General features: G+C 40.4%; 1 protein-coding gene across 9 annotated transcripts in view; it reads right to left on the minus strand.

Annotated features, from left to right (window-relative positions):
• GPD2 (glycerol-3-phosphate dehydrogenase 2) overlaps positions 1-14,840 on the minus strand; it is a 111,002-nt gene that overhangs the window by 70,466 nt on the left and 25,696 nt on the right. For all 9 annotated transcript variants that reach the window (XM_039494963.1, XM_039494970.1, XM_039494962.1 and 6 more), the window contains one exon: positions 5,897-6,068. In XM_039494963.1, the coding sequence (XP_039350897.1) occupies positions 5,897-6,068 (172 nt within the window). The remainder of the gene's footprint in view (positions 1-5,896; positions 6,069-14,840) is intronic.

Below are 14,840 nucleotides of genomic sequence, written 5' to 3' on the forward strand. Positions count from 1 at the left end.
CTAAACAAAATTACTCACTGAAAGGCAAGGACGCTGCAGTGTTTTGAAACTCTCAGGGGAATCCTGAGGAGTGCAGCCAAGACTCACACAGCTCTGGGTATACCTACGGCTATCCCTCTAGACACAGTGTCAGCTGCATCCACTGCAACATGAAGTGATGTTTTAGCCATCAGTTTGCATTCCTCAATGAGGGCCTAGAATTGGGCTCTGTCCTTTTGAAGTAGTTTAAATTACATATTGCAGACTAGTAGAAAACACCTCTCTCCCTATAAGGTCAAGTCATTTAGACACTTTATCTGCCAGTGTAGCCTGCACCACCAAGGAGTTGGGTTGGCAGCAGTGATCCCTCGAGATCGAGGATCTCTTTCACAGATTTTTTTTTTAAATGGGTCCTTTGGTGACTGAGGAGTCTGATCCTAGAGCCGCAGGCTCATTGGCAGGCATTGCAGGTGGTGTTGGAAGTCAGGGTTGGGCCATGATTGCTGCGTGACAGTTGCAGAAAAATGCCAAAAAAGAATGGAAAGGCAACCAGGACAAGGAGATTTTCCTCAAATATGGACGTTCCTTCTCTGACAAGTCTTCACCTGTTATCCCTATCCTGGGCTGCTGTCTCCCAGTATGTGGTGTCAATGCCACATCTCTTGATGTTTATCTTGAGGATGTCTTTAAAGAGATTTTTGGCCTCACCATTTCCTTTCTTCTTTGGTGAGTTGGGCGTACAGCAATTGTTTTGGTAAACATACATCAGACATGCGCATACGGTGCTCACTACACCTCAACTCGTGCTGGATAATCAGGGCCTCAACACTGAAGAGGTTGGCCTCTGAGAGGAAACTGACACTAGTGCAGCAATCCTCCTACTTTAGGTTGAGGATCTTCCTAAGAAAGTGCTGGTGCTGGCATTCCAGGTTTTTCAGATGTTTTCTATAGGTCACCCAAGTCTCTCAGTCCTAGACGAGTGTTGTGACTACCACTGCTTTATAAACCTTATAAAGTCCAGTGTGTATTCTGATGTTGTGATTACTGAACACCTGGCAAGACTGGCACTGTGCTGAATCTCTACATCTATGTCTGCCCTCTGTGAGAGATAGCTGCTAAAATTGGCAAGCTATTCTATATTTTCCAGTTCTTCTCTGACAATCTTCCTTCCTGGGTTTGATGATTGACCGGGAGCTGCCTGGTGGAGAACTTTTGTTTTGGCAATGTTCAGAGTTAGCCCTAGGCTTTTGTAAACTTCAGAGAAGAAATTAAGGGCTGTTTGTAAATCGCTGTTTGTACGTACTGTAGTTCTGTAATTGTTGCCGATATTACTTTAGTTCTGGCACAGAAATGAGAAAGGTTGAAGAGGTTGCCGTCAGTCCGATATTGGATGCCAATGCCCTGTGGTAGATTGTCATTTGAACTGGTGCAAAACAAGGTTGTGTACTGGCACCCACCCTTTTCTCCATTTTCTTAGCAGCTATGAAAATGTTCACCCAAAACAAAGGGCTCAGAGGTAGAGCCACTGCACAGGATGGAGGCAGTCAACCATGAGGCTCTGTGGAAAATTATGCCAAAGTTTGGCTGCCCAAGCAAATTTATCACAGAACCTCATGGTTGACAGAGTTGAAGGCTTTGGCAGATGGATAAAGGCCATACAGATCCTGATATTGTTCTTGACATTTTTCCTGGATCTGCCTGGCTGAGATAATCATGTCGGTCGTACCTCATGATTGTCTGAAGCCACACTGGGACTCTGGAAGTACTTCCTCTACAGGGAGTTGGGAACAGGATGAGTGAAAAGAAACTTCACTCCTTTGGCTGGTACAAAATAGCACCTCTCTGCCCTTTTGGGGTGGGGGTGCAAGAAGCCAGAGTGTGCCAGACTACCTAGCTGGGGCCATGATGGCCTCGTTTATTGGGAAGACCACCCTACTGGGACCAGATGGTTATAGAAGGTCAAATAAATGATTTTGGGTATCCTGGACCTCCTCTAGTAGAGCCTGAAGGTTATTCACCACTCTCTACAACAGCTCCTGATAGCACCTGTGGTCATCAGTGGGGAAAGTGAAGACAGGACACTTGCCTCACCTGATGAGGAAGATGAAACACCTGTCAGCACCTGCGGATCCGGTTCAATCATCTCTCCCTCATACTCCGACTAAGCTGGCAGGTGTTGGATGGGAGAGGTACCGTGGGAAACATGAACGGATCCAGACATATACTGTACAATCGTATGAGCTCCAATAGGGCCAATATGAAGGGTCAGCCAGTTGATGCAGACTCCATGGCAACAGATACCACCAATCCCTTGGATAGTCATAAATGGGTGGTGGACGAACCCCAGATCTTCTCACGTCTCTGTCCAAACTCACTTCCCTAAATGGGAGCAAGTGATTGTTTGGAGCCTCCAACTTCTCTGACCACTCCTGTTCAACTAGTGGAGCTGTCTGTACTGATAGGTGAAAACTCCTGCCTAAGGTCTGAGGCAAGGAACATTCCCATCTCCTCTATGTCATTTCCTCCTCTAGTGTCAATGTGTCTCAGAAGAGTCCGACCCAAAAGAAGAGGAGATGGAAGTGTGAAGATATCTTCTGGTGAAGTGCAAGTTTTGGTTCATCCAGGAGTCTAGGTGTTCTGTAGTCAGAACTGAAGAATCTGGCACATCCAGGGTCATCACAGATGACAGGTCTCTTCTGGAAGGGGTCAGTACCATCAAAAAGTCTACTGGGAAGCTTAGATGATGTTGGTAGGTACCAATACTTCAGCTTACAAATCAAAGCTAACATGAGTACCAGCGGATCCTTTCTCCTTCACATCTCACCCTCACTAATCAGAGGATCTAAGCAAGCTTAAGTCTTTAAGACCTGTGCACGAGGACTCACCCAACTTGGCCAGAGTCAAGGAGGGAGCTCTTTTCTTGGAGCAGACCTGGAAGGAGGTGCTCTGTTCTTATGCCTATGAGAGTGCTTCTTACTTTTATGAGAAATCCTGGATGATATCTCCCCTTGGGCTTAGCAGCTCTGGTTTCCACCCCTGAGCTCATTCTCAGAGGGGTGCTGCTCCTCAGTTGAGGCCGATCCATAAGAGGGATCTCCCTGGCCTGGATCAGACTGAGCTCTTGTAGGCTTCTCTATAAGATGTTCTCTCAGTTGGTGCTCTCATGCCTAACGGGTTCAAGAGGGAAACAAGCAGCAAATGCTGCACACTTAGCAGAGATATGCACTTCTCCCAGACAGTAGAAGCAGTGCTGGTGCTCACCACTTATGGAGAAGAAGTAGGGGTACGAGATGCAGTTCTTAAACCCTGGGACTCTGGGCACAGTCTTTATCTACACGAAGAGACTCCAAGACAGGAGAAAACTGTTATACAAACTCTACTGAGATTAAAAACTAACTATTCAAAAATACTAAAAACTATTTACAATTTATTTACAAGTGCATTAAAAAGCAGAGGAAATCTGTGGACACAAGAGGATTCCAACTCAGGTGTACAGCAGCAAGAAGGAACTGGAGAGGAGTTGGTCCACACCTCCCCTTCTACCTTCTGTTTGGAGCATGAGAAAAGTAACTGTGCAAGCGCAGATCAACAGGCACTACTTGCTAGAAATCTCCGAACTCAAGCATATGGTGCCCATGCATGGAATACACATAGGGACCAGCACGCAGAAGAGCTAAGCTGGAAAAGGCAATGGTTTGCATCCTTAAGAATTTACAACCTAACCACGAGATGCACAAAACAGTTCAGTGCCAAAAATTTTCTGAGAAATACAACCAAGAGAAGGGACACAGATTATAACTCAACTAAGCCTACATGGAATGTCATGGGGCCAAAAAATCGTTACTTCTCTAGCCTGAAGGCTTTTTCTCCTTGCCAAATATCAAAGCCAAACAAAGAAGAAGCTGGAGCTTCTTAAAAAATAGTCACAAGAATAATTTATTATAGAAAATGTTAAACCATCTTAATATAGAAGTCCCTACTACATCCCCATATAATGAATGGGAGTGGGGCTTTGTAAATATTCTTGGGCAGCTGTTCTAGTTTTAAAGAGCAGCATGAAAGGCAGCACTAAGTCTGAACTGTATGAGAGAGGGAGAACACAGTCAAGAGAAACAAGTAGTATAGAGAGCAGGAGAAAATGAAAAATAGATAGTGTGGATAGTAACAGAGAGCTTTGCAAGTGAGGTGAAGCTTCCTATTAATGTGGGTTAAGGCTCTGATCCTGTCCACTTTTAATTCAATGGAAAATACTCCCATTGATTTCAATGGTACAGAGATCAGGACTTATAAGAGGAATCTATGCAGAATCTATGGATGAGACTGGAGAAGAGGGTGAAGTAATCATGATGGGCAGTCACAAGAGCAGGGAACAATGTTGCTTTTGTTTTGTAGAACCACGAGCTGATCTTCTCTTTCAGGAAAGTGATTTTTCATTGGTATGTTCACAGGTTCTGTTGCTTGAACATACATAAAAGTTACCTTACAAGGATGGGAAAAAAAAATCAAGACAGGATGGAGAGCAAGGGACACATTTTGGAAATAAAAAAGGCACCGGGATCTAGTGAAGGCCTGGATGTCAAAGGAGAAAAACACCAAAGACTCAAGTTTGAGTGATGGGAAGCATGCTGTGGCCAAACCCAGGTAGAGTTGAACCCTGTAAATTACCTCTTGGGCCATCTGTTTAACCAATAACTACCCAGCAAAGTCCTCAAAACAGGTTATTCCAGGAATGCTCAGCCTGTATTAGAATGGAGCATGGCCATTATTCTGTAATTATCTGTGTTCTCAAATATATTTGAGTGTATATTAGTGTTCAAAGGTTAGTGAGTGACATTGACAGAAACAGCCAAACTGCAGCCAGATGCTTGTCTACATATACACAAAACGTGAAGGAAGTTCAATAGAAACACTGCAGTCAAGAAAAGATTGAAGTTCATGTGTCTCTTAAGCAAGAGAGTTGTGGTTAGTACATTTTATAGATCAGCTAACTTATGTATTAGTTTTCAATCATTTCTGCTGTATAAAAATCTGAATAAAAAGTCAAGGTTTTCTTTTTTAAAAACATAGCAAACACAGCTGAATCCAAAACAGAGCAATCAATTAAAATCCAAGGTCCAAATTCACCCCAAGTAAGCAGACTTGGCTCCATTCACTTCAGAAGTGTTAGTATTGTTTAAACAGAGCTAAATTTTGCCCCAATATTTTAAGAAATAATAAATTTAAGAGACCACTAATCTGGTATTAGTATATGTCCATTCACCTTAATTTCAAAGTAAAAAATAAAACTTTCCATAAAGAAAGATCAGAACATCAGAGACTTACCATGTGGATCTTCAAACAGAATCCTATTGGTAGGTTTTAATGAAAAATCCAGACAGTCTAATCTAAATCTGTGCTAAGAGTAAAAATCTATTTAACATGTGCCAAACATGTGAAAATGGTTACTAGCCATTTTTACATGACTCCCCTACAGAAAACAGAGGACTGACACCATATTTGATTGCTCATGTAGAATTCATGCCCAGCCCTCTCCTTTTCAAATGAAGTTGGCTCCAGACTGACGTATGGCTTTTCCTTCTCTCTTTCCTGTAATTGTCCTCCTGCACAAACCTCGATGACTCACATTTTCAATTAAAGATATACCCAACTAACAGAGGTTGGAAAAATGCATTTCCACATAGCTGCAGCTGTACCAACAAAATATGACTCTTAGTTTCCTTCAAGTTCACACTAGAATCCAAAGATAGTTATATAATCAAGTCTTTGGAGGGCAGTGGGGAAGACAGCGGGTTCCCCATTTTAAACCAGCTTTGTGTTTGAATATCCAGTTTCATTAGTTTATATTAAATTGCATACAAGCACTTTTATAGTAGGTGATTTTTTCTAACTGTAATACGCTCATACTTCCATGCCTCACCTCTCGTAACAGCGTCTAACGCACAGCCGCATCCTGTTGCTCCTCCTCCTATAACAAGCACATCAAATTCGCTTGTGTTTTGTAGAGCCAGGAACTGATCTTCTCTTGTTGGAAAGTGATTTTTCATTTGTATGTTCACAAGTTCTGCTGCTTGAACATACATAAAGTTATCCTACAAGGACAAAAAAAAAAAAAATCAAGACAGTATGTGTGTCTATTCCTCAGTGGCATGCCATGACATTTTTAGTCAGACACGCAGTTGTACGCAAAATGGCATCCTTCACAGAGTACGACCTCGCACATATGGAGTATATGAGGTCAGGCTGTGCAGAGGGTGCTATTTTGTTCTACAAAATGGCACCTCCTTGCACGTTTGAGGGCCAGACAGATTCATCCTGCAGCACAGCCCATCCTGGAGCACATAAGGCATGCCTTGTATCCACTGATGGCATGTCACTGATATTCCTTATAGAATAGGGATAGTTTAGTAGAAACTAATCAGAAAAAGGTGTCTTTATTCAAAGTCACTTTTAAATCTAATAGAAAATATTTTAGCAAATGCAAAAGGTAACAAACAGCATTAAAAGAGTTAAGGGTTAGTTTGCAGGAGTAGCCAAGGTGAGTTAAATTTATAGTTATTGAGGGATTAATAAAACAAGATACAGTATCAAATACCAGAAGGGAGTATTGAAGATTTTATAATAAAGATATATCCTGAATAGGATTAGAACTCTGTACTTTTATCTTATAAAATACACATATAATCTACTAGGCTATAGAGTCATTGCAGAGCATCCAGCAGCCATTGGAGGAATTATCTTGCGCTAGAGGGTAGTCATATTATTTCTGTTGCTTTCATGGAACATTAAAATATTAATACATTATTTGTATTGTGGTACTGATCAAAGGCCCCAGTATGCTAGGTGATGTACAAACAGATAGGAAGACAATCCATCCATGTCCCAAACAAAAAAAAAGTTTAATTAAAAAAGCTGACTGTAAAGGCTGTAAAAGCCAATGTTTTCTCATTTTTATTATTGAAAATCAGCTGTGTACAGCCCCCTTTTTTAAACCTTAACCTACTTTGCTTTTGTTTCTCAAATCATACAGTGTGCTAACTTTTTAGTGGTACACTATAACATTATGACAGTATTCATAGACCATTTCTGGTTTTCTTTTAATGGATTCCAGAATAATTTTCTCAAACAATCATTGTCTGATTTCTGTAGTGACCCATCTCTCAGCTTGATGACCCCAGTGAAAGAGAAAGACAAACTTTCTAAGTCAATTAACCTAAATGGGCAGCAGCAGGCTTAGGTTTTTTGTTTATTTGGGGTTTTGTTTTGTTTTAAATTTAAAAATTGACCATTTCCTAAAGACTTTACTTGGAGGTAAGCGGCTTGATTAATCAGTTTAAACAGATGTCTGAAAGCTCTTGTAATTATGGGTATCCTAAAATCCTACTATTGGTTGTGCACTTCATAATCTATATTATGAGTACCATCATTATGGGTTGTAATCCACCTCTGCTATGTAGTATATTAATTACTTTATGTACAATGGGCTGTAGCCAGGTATTATAAATTATTCCAAAGTTAATTAAGATGCAAGGCCACAAAAGAAATCGTGCTTGCACTCTCATACTGCCGTCTGCTCCTGCCCTGTCTTTCTTCCCTCTCACATTCTTATTCACCATCAACCTTCAATGCTGCACACAATTGGGTAGTGGGTCACTCTCCAAACTATTGTTTTCAAGCTCTAAAGGGGCTGACAATCTTTTTCGTAATAGAATAATCACTTGTGGTGTAGGAAATGGATTTTGAGGACAAAACACCAAATCAAAGCATGTGCAAAGCATGGGTGCTTGAAGGCAAGGAGGATAGTTTTGTGGGTAAGGTACTGGAGTGAGTTAGAACACCTGTTTTCTATTCTCAGCTCTGGCACAGACCTCATATGGTCTCGGGCAAGTCATTTAAGTCAACATTCAGAAGTATCCAGTAATCTTGGGTGTCTCAATTTTTGGGTGTCCAAACTGACAACTGATTCTCAGAGGTGCTGATATCTACAGCTCCTGTTGATCTGAAACACAATTTTGCAAGCCCAACAGCCCAGGAAATAAGAATATTTCAAGCTATATTTCAAGCTGAGTACCCAAAATTAGTGGTCACTTTTAGAAATTTGGGCCTCTGGAGTATCTCCATTTCTTCACCTATAAAATGGGGGTAATACTTCCTTACCTCACACAGACATTGCAAGGCTCAATTCATAATGTAGAAGTACTCTACAAATGTGTAAGAATGAGATTTTGTGCAAAGCCTTTAAGCCAGTGATTCTCAACCCGGGGTACGCAGAGGTCTTCCAGTGGGTACATCAACTCATCTCAATATTGGCCTAGTTTTACAACAGGCTACATAAAAAGCACTAGCAAAGTCAGTACAAACTAAGATTTCATACAGATGATGACTTGTTTATACTGCTCTATATACTATACACTGAAATGTAAGAACAATATTTATATTCCAATTTATTTATTTTATAATTATACGGTAAAAATGAGAAAGCAATTTTTCAGTAATAGTCTGCTGTGACACTTTTATATTTTTTAATCTGATTTTGTTAGCAAGTAGTTTTTAAGTGAGGTGAAACTTGGGGGTACGAAAGACAAATCAGACTCCTGAAAGGGGTACAGCAGTGTGGAAATGTTGAGAGCCGCTGGTCTAAGCGGTGCAGCCAGAGCACACAGTCCAAACAAAGGGAGGAGGGCTTCTTTTCACCCTCTCAAATCCGATCCTGGGCTGCTCCAGGAGCTCAAGAAGCCCCCAGTCCAACTAAGTTACTGCAGCCTCCTTTGGTTGCCCTATGGGCTGCCTGGAATTTCTGTAGCGCTGCATGATGTGGCTCTACCCCAACATGCCCCTCCCACATTGCAATACTTAATTACAGCCCTCTGGAAGTAACCTTACAGCTGCCTACCACAGTGCCTGTGCCAGGAAAATCCTCCCTTGCCACAACCAGGCTTTTAAGGCCCCTTTTATGCCACTCCAGCCTCCCACCTAGTGCAAAGGGAGCGGGAAATGGATGCAGATTTCAGCCTAAGTGTTATATTATATTTTGCAATCTGAAAGCTATTCAGTTTCCAATATTTGAATTGCTATATTTTTGCACACTAAATAAAAGATAGTAGAAATAAATAGGAAAGTAATATGCAGAATAGTTTATAAAGTGAGGTGACAACACTTATTTCTTCAGCAAGTGAAGTGTCAGAACTTAGAAACAGTAAATGTGTTGACTCAGTACTGGAGTAGCTTCCGAAAAATCACTCCTCCCTATCAGCTGAACATGCTCAGCCTGATACTTCATTAAAGTTCTATTTATATAAATGATCATCCTAAGTAAAAAGATAGGAAACAGCTAACTAAACACATGCACAATTCAGCAGCAAATGCATTCAGTCTACCAAAGCTGAATCTGAAAGAATAATACTACTATTTCTACATCACCAGAGGATGTACATGTCACTGAAATGGGCCATTTTCATTACCACTACAAACTGTTCTTTTTCTCTCCTGCTGATAATAGCTCACCTTAACTGATTACTCTCCTTATAGTGTGTATGGTAACACCCATTGTCTCATGTTCTCTGTGTATATATATATCTTCCTACTGTATTTCCCACTGCATGCATCCGATGAAGTGCGCTGTAGCTCACGAAAGCTTATGCTCAAATAAATGTGTTAGTCTCTAAAGTGCCACAAGTACTCCTGTTCTTTTTGCGGATACAGACTAACACGGCTGCTACTCTGAAACCTTAGAAGATACAGGGTTCCGTCCTCATTCAAGGTAAGAGCCCTTTGCACTACCAGTTTAAATCTGCCATATGCTTTTCCCAGTGATGTAAAGCCAGTGTAGTCAACACTATGCCACTTCCTCTCCCCTTCCACACACTCTCAGCCAGGCCACAGTGCTTTGTGCTCTGGCTATCATGGGCTGGAATAATTGTCCCTAGAGGCAATTTGACCCATCATAAATTAGAGCAGTCCTATGGGGACAGGTTTGGCCCCAATAAGCCCCAGGACTGGGAGAGAAAGACTTGTAAGCACCTTTGTTTCCCCATCCCCTGCTTCAGCTCATCTTTAGCACCACTGAGGTTCAAGTACATAATCCCTCCTTCAATATACTTACAAACTAAATTAGACAAATGTACAAAAGAAAGGGGTATCAAAAGTAATGTCATTTTGTTTAGGTCAGACATTGCTTTTTGGTTTCAGAGGGCTTTATACAATTTTAATTAATTTTTAACATTTTTTTATTTTATTATAAACTTATGTTTATGTGGAAGCAGGAGTAAATGATTAGCAGTGGAAGCAAATAAATAATTAAGAGACTCCCTATCTTCTTTCTCAATCTGCTGAAGAACTTGTATGTCACAAAACTGCCTATAGTAATGTCTACACTTCACTCAGAAGTGTGACTGCAGCAAAAGTAGACATACCAAAGCTATCTTGATTTTGCTAGCTCGAGCAACAACAGCAGTGAAGCCGAGGCAGCATGGGCGGTACAAGCCCACTCCGGATTCCAAGTATGTACTCAAGCAGTCACCCACATTGCCGCAGCTTCACTGCAACTGTAACTTGAGCTAGAGAGATCAAAAGTCAGCCACTCCTCTTACTGCAGCATAGACATATCTTATAAAAGTTTCTGCAGGGTGTAAAGGCCAAGGACAAAAGAACTGATTAATACAAATGGGTGCAGCTAGTACTGAAATTGATTAAAAGTGAACAAGGAAGAAATTTAGGCTGATCATCATAAGAGTTTCCTAACAGATTATGGAATATTCTTCCAAGAGAAATGGTTGAAGCCTACAGATATTTAGAATTTGATTGGGCAAGGTACTGAAGTATATGTATATAGTAGGGAACAACCCTGCAATGGAGTGTAGTCTAGTAGATCTAACTGGTCTTCGCCCTCTAACAGCTCAGCACACGTTACTTGAGTTTAGGTTACGTTACAAAATACTATCTTCTTACCACCATTGCAGAGCAGCTGCTCTGGTCTATTATGCTGCTTTTCCACCCCTTCCTACTTGCTGAGATGCTTTGTATCTGCCTTTCCTCAATGCCCTATAATCTATATAGTTATAAGTGACAATAGTATGACAATTTCACCATGTAGACCACGCCTAAGACCTCCACACATGAAGTCACATCTTTTTTAAATGCACTGAATTACACAAATTGCTCAATTTTAGAAAATAGCTTCATTGTCTCCTGCTCTATTGCCTGTGAATTATAGCTGTTAGAGACATCTTTAATCCCTAATCCTGATGAGCAGGGTTCCCTGAGATAACCAACCAAATGGTGCAGTTTTCTGAAGTGGCCAATCAGCTCTGTAGTAAATAGAAATGACTCAGAGCAAGGCCTCCCTATAAAACTTTTAAAGAAAAAAAATAAATAAAAAAGGCACATGACAAATATTTTCATGATCTGAAGGACAGTTAAAATACAATGGTATTTTAAATATGTTAAGCTTTACGCATATCAACCTTCTGTGTCCCTTTAACAAATAGTTTATTGTTTGCCTTGTAGTTCTCTGCAACACATCCCTGTGGGTGTAAAACTAAATAATGGTTTACACGACATCCCCAAGGTGAACTAGTGACTAGATCGAAGCCCGATCTACAGCCTTCCATGGTTTATGAACCTTGGATAGCCTCCACTTAAAATGATTAGATCACTTTCTCCCTATGTTTAAACCCCTATTAGACTTGCAAATTTTTTTTAAATGTTCTACACAGTTGTCACTACTGGTGCAACAGTAAACAAGATCTAATAATTAGTGTCTACTGCTGAAAGAAGTGCGTATTTAAAGACCACAGGCAATTAACAATCAGGTTGTCCTGTAATCATGTACAGTATTAATTTGAGCATAGTGTGTAGGGTTTCATGCAAATTACTTAATACATAAGAGAATGAAAGAGGTTGCTGCTGTATTATGCGAGTCAATCAATGGAGTAGTTAGATTAAAGTAAAATTGCTTCATCTTCTATTTATTATAATTAAGGAGGTACTAACCATATTTGTATACCCCCTCTAAGTCAAGTAAAAATTAATAAGCCTTTTTCACGACCTAATTTTGAGAAATTATAATGGCCCATTCAACCTAAAGTATTTCCCCTGCTTGTACATTACAAACTGCTTTTAGCTAACCATTTGCTACACACGTCAAACACAAATCAGATCAATACATTTTAAATAAAAGCAATGTAAATTGTAACTGTGCAAACAAATTTTCACCAGTTTGATTTTTTAATATGACATTTTTCTTTAAAACCAAATCTATCTGGGGCGGGAGGGGGGCGGAAGGGGACAAATTCCTGGCCTCTGGTTCCATTTCTGATACAATGCTATTCCACGGTACCTTTAATGAACTAGTAGGATTCACTGAAGCTTTTTTTTTTTTTTTAAATACACAAAGTAGAGCTGGGAGTGAGGAATCTCTCACTTAGACATGTGTCATTGAAATTTTAGCAGCAAGCTGCACTTCGCTCTAGCTGAAGTCTACTACCCACTGAATTTTATTGCATGTAGGGTCCAGTTCTGTAGCTATCCTCCATACAAGACAAAAAGTTATCTGTAATTCTGACTTGAGTCCTCAATTCAGCAAGGCACTTAAGCATATGCTTATCTTTTAATGGGACTACTCACATGCTTAAAGTTAAGCACTGAAGTGATTTGCTGAAATGGGGCCACAGAATGACAGATGAACCAAATTGTATGGATGGTTGAATGAATCAGAAGTGTGTCCATTTCTAGCTATCCACTACTATTTATGTCTCTACAGTACATGCAAGTTTGTTTTATTTTTTTAATTAAAAAATTCCCCCTCATTAAATTAGTTCTGTACAATAAACAAGGTAAAAACCTTTTAACAGGTTTTTCCAAGATAATTATCACCCTCCCTTCAGCAAAAGAGTTGTGTCAATTTCAACACATTCAGCTGGACATAATATTGCCAGAAAAACAAGACTCAACACTCAAAGAGGGACAGTCAGTGCGTACAGCTGAATATTTTCACAGCTCTACCCAGGTAAAAGAACAGATCCTTTGGTATAGAATCCTAAACAGATACCATATTAGGGTACATACAGCACGGTGCCTCGTGCACTCGAAATTGATAGTGATTTATCTTGCTGTCAATTAAATGGGAGACCGAAGGAAAGCTGCATACGGGGATTCCATCTGCAATGATGTGATTCGTTTGGCAGCAAACAAGTGTGTTCACCGAAATAAGCGATTGCAGTTTATATCTACAATCTCTCAGGGAAGAGTTCCTTGAATGATTTTGATTATATTCTTTGGGAGAACAAATTTAGTTTGGCAGCCTGAATTAAATCTTGAAGTTCTAAAGTGATCTAGTAATCGTAAAGTAAGTATTTCTGAAATAATTTGTCCTGTATTATCTCTAGGCAGGTTTACATCAAACTCATGGCCATCATTTGTTAAGAGTAAGATCTAAAAAAAAAAAAAATCTGTTTCTTTTTCAAAGCCAAATATTCATCCTATTAGCCGCATCCAGATTCACATACCCTTATAGTGTAATGGTCATTGTTTATTACACATCAACCTCTGTGCCAGCTCGACAGAGGATGCAAGTTTATTACAGGGCCTTGCTCTTTAACTCAAGCTGTAGAAACTAATGCTTTTAGCTCTGGGGTCCCTGGTGCAACCCCAGTGTATTGGCCAAATTGGCAGACATCTCAATAGCAGAAAGAACTGCTTTAAAGGAAGGAAATGTTACCTGAAGGCATGAGAAAAATAGAGTGAGCCAGCCACAAGGAAGGAAGATCTAGTCAATATCTTCAATACAGGCCACATGATAATCTATGGTTCCGTTTGTGATGGTCAGCAACACAGTTACAAGGTTAGCTGCACCTCTATTTCCATTCTGATCTGAGTACACCCCCGCACCCCACCCCCAGGTGTCAGGCTTCATGCATCTCCCTCTCCTAGGGTGGAATTCTGCAATTCTCCAACTCTCAGACTGGGCCCTAGGCTACAGAACCTAGAGTATCACCTGTGCATAACCAGTGGGTGCAACTGAGTTCAATACCAGCAGTTCTTCCTTTCAAGAGTCTATGCCCAGTGGTGAATACAGTGACCAGAAGTGTTCTGGTCACAAAGTATTGTTTCATTCTAATAGCAGGGAACAACTGCAATAGCAGGGGGGAGAAGGATTTTTAAAAAACAGTCTACATGCATGTCTATCTTACCTATAAAAGCACATCTATAGGCTCCCCATCCATTGACAGTACCCCAGGCGGGCCTCACTAGTTGATTTATATCGATTAGTTTTTAACTGTAAACTGAAAATGGAACCCCCTTAAGAAGGCAACATGCAGAATAAGAAAATGTGTCATTTATCAAGACCATTTTGAAACAAAGATTGTGCACATATTTGAACTGACATACTGCCCACCATTTTCATTCAACAGAATTAAAGGTAGAGAAATTTGACTCTCAGTCCTGGGTCTCAGTTCCTGGGCTTTTGGCCCTGCTTCTCCAAACAAGTTTGGTAGGCTGCACAGGAGGTCGAGCCAGTATCCTCTGAGCCAATGGCTCTCCCACTGTCCAGTAATAACCTTTAAGTGTTTACTTGGTGTGCCTTATCTTGAGCCAGTGTCCTCCCTCTTGTTTTCTCACAGCCTGCTATTAAACTAAATCAATATATTCATACAGGAAATATCCTAGTGACCAATATTCAGAAATTACTACAAAGCAGCTCCAAGTCCATGAGTTAAGCCAGGTGATTAATGGGTCTTTTGCTGCACAAAATCAATGTATATACAGGGATGGTTTGAAAAAGAAAAGGGAACAACTTGCAGCAGCTTTTGGTGCAATTTTCCCAGGGCCACAGGTATTCCATGATACTATAGCCACAGAATTTA

Source organism: Mauremys reevesii, linkage group 11 (assembly GCF_016161935.1).
Source record: "Mauremys reevesii isolate NIE-2019 linkage group 11, ASM1616193v1, whole genome shotgun sequence".
Taxonomy (NCBI): Eukaryota; Metazoa; Chordata; order Testudines; family Geoemydidae; genus Mauremys; species Mauremys reevesii.